Source organism: Xiphias gladius, chromosome 3 (assembly GCF_016859285.1).
Source record: "Xiphias gladius isolate SHS-SW01 ecotype Sanya breed wild chromosome 3, ASM1685928v1, whole genome shotgun sequence".
NCBI lineage: Eukaryota > Metazoa > Chordata > Actinopteri > Istiophoriformes > Xiphiidae > Xiphias > Xiphias gladius.
In genome coordinates, this window is record NC_053402.1 from 11,493,787 (window position 1) to 11,496,112 (window position 2,326).

Below are 2,326 nucleotides of genomic sequence, written 5' to 3' on the forward strand. Positions count from 1 at the left end.
TGATCTAGTTTTGAAAAGCTGCTGTAAGCTGGGGGGGGCTCCAGAGTCCAAAGTCCAAAGTCCGAAGCTGCCTGCATGTGGTAACGTGTTTATGTAACTTGTGCCTGCTTCCAGTCCTCCAGGTAGGATCTGGTGGCAAATGAGGCTACTTCCCTGAACGTCAGTGTGTTCCAATATTTACGGGGGTGTTTTCCTTTCCTGTTTTGTTCGTACCTCGTGGCTGTGTCAACCAGTGGGTGCGTGCGGGTCATGTCTATCGGTTCCGTGTCCGCTCCCACTTGAACTCTCGTGTTCGGGCGGTTTCGGTAGTCGTATGTTGACAGGGGACACCGGCGGGTTAAAAATAGCCGGTGGCCCGACCAGTTGTTGCAGGGCTGTTTGAAGGAGCAGACCGGGCACGAGGCCGGTGGGCGGAGCTCGGCCGGGAGTGACGTCGGCGAGGTGATAAGTACTTGTCCTGCACCCGGTCTGCATCGTGTCTGCGCGTGGAGTCAAGAGGGGAGACGTCGAAATCCACAAGCCGTCCTCCGTCTGTCCCGTTTCAAAACAAGCCGTGACATGGAGCTCAGCGCCGAGGCCAAGAGGATCATGGTCGTGGCTTTGGGGAAACTGTACAGCTCCCGCAGCCAGCGAGGGGGTCTCCGTCTCCACCGGAGCCTCCTGCTGACACTGGTGATGAAATCCGCCCGGGACATCTACCACGCGGCCCAGGCGACGGCAGAAGGTGTCGCGCCGGGATGCGCACGACAGCCCCCGGCGGCTCAGATGGACACGGAGCCCGCCGGCGCTCGCGTGGACCCCCAGGGCCCCGCGTCGCCTGCCACCGGACAGCCTCGGACTTCACCCCGAGAGGAGGCCGTAGGGCCGTCTACAGAAAACAAGGAGAATCGGTGCCCGACTGGCCCGGCACAGCACTCGAGGAAAAGACGGGGCAAGGCGGCCGCTGAGCCGGATTTCCTGCCTTGCAAGAAAGCAAAACTTGAGCAGGGAAACTGCCCCCAGCAGCTCCTCGCGAATTCGGTTTTGATGGGCTACGTGAACTGCAGCAGTGAACTAGGAGCACCCCCAACCCCCGTGCCTCTGCAGAGAGCCATTGCAGCGTGTTGAAGCCCTGCGCAGCCTCGAGGCGAAAAGGCAAGAAACTTTTCCTAACGGGCCCAGGAGCCGGAGCTCGCCTAAGGTGGGCCCATCTTCGGGGTCGGCAGGACAGAAACCTGGGATAATGTGCCCTGAAAGCCCCCGACAGGACTCTGAACAAGCCGGGGCGTGTTACACGAATCACGGAAGCAGCCCAAGTTGCTGCAAAGTCATCCCAGTGACTTTTGGCCTAAATATGGGCCCACAACAGGAACTGGCTTCAGCTGGTCAAGGCGGACCCGCAGGAACTGGTTCGTCAAGATCGGCCCTTAGACTGCCTTCGTGAACATTTACGCAAGTCTGCTGAGGCCCTCTAAGCTCTCCTCAGCAAATGTAACATATTATGAGCGAGTCGAGGCCTACATGCTGACTCAAGATGGGAGATGTGCTGATTCAAGTGTAAAACATTCAATGACTACAACTACCTCAGTATTTATTAAACATTTTGTACTTGAAGTGAATCTGGTGTGATGTGTTGTTTATGACAGAGACTGTCTTATCTACAAGACCGACAGGCGCTAATGGATGTGTAATCATACAGCAGAAAAATGCTGCTGTAATGTTAGTGGGTGATTTGCTTTTGGTGCATGGAAGTGGTGTGTGTGTGTGTGTGTGACAGGAAACTGGTTGGGGTGTGAAGAAGTTTGCTTCCTTCCCCCACACTGATTTGCAGAACAAAAGTATGGACAATCCAGGAGATGGCACGTAAATAATGTAGGGGGGGGGGGGTTAAGCCACTGGCTGGCCAAACACGGAGAACTATCTTTGTTCCCTTGCTCTTCAAGAACTGTGGCCTGAATGTGATGGTGGCAACAGTCAGTGCAGATCCAGCAGTCATGGTGCAGGTGTTTAGGTAAAAAAAAAAAGAAAAATCAATCAATTACCTCTGGAGTGGAGTAGATAAATGACAGCGTGCGGGTTAGTTATTCTTCACAACAAGACGGGCTTGGAAGATGAGGGAGTTAAAAGGTCAACAGAGAAATGTATTACTCCTTTTAGTTTGAGTAAAGTTTTAAAGTTTGAAACTACTAGTATAATTTCCAGTGACAGTCGCTCTGCACTGTACCACCAGCTCCTGTAAGGGGTTTTTACAAAAATATCACTCCATTTAAATTCGTTGACTCATAATTAAAATGAAGGCCAAACTATCCAATATTTAGAAACGCGTGCATTTAAAAGACAAAATTTA

General features: G+C 52.8%; 1 protein-coding gene across 1 annotated transcript; it reads left to right on the forward strand.

The window, feature by feature from the left end:
• Window positions 1-364: 364 nt before the first annotated feature.
• ier2a (immediate early response 2a) lies at window positions 365-1,598 on the forward strand. Its single transcript, XM_040154986.1, has one exon. The coding sequence runs from the start codon at window positions 559-561 to the stop codon at window positions 1,105-1,107; it is 549 nt and encodes a 182-aa protein (XP_040010920.1). The 5' UTR covers window positions 365-558; the 3' UTR covers window positions 1,108-1,598.
• Window positions 1,599-2,326: the final 728 nt, after the last annotated feature.

Excerpts from the sequence above, each read along its gene's own strand:
- ier2a (XM_040154986.1), top strand. The coding sequence starts at position 559 with ATGGAGCTCAGCGCCGAGGCCAAGAGGATCATGGTCGTGGCTTTGGGG.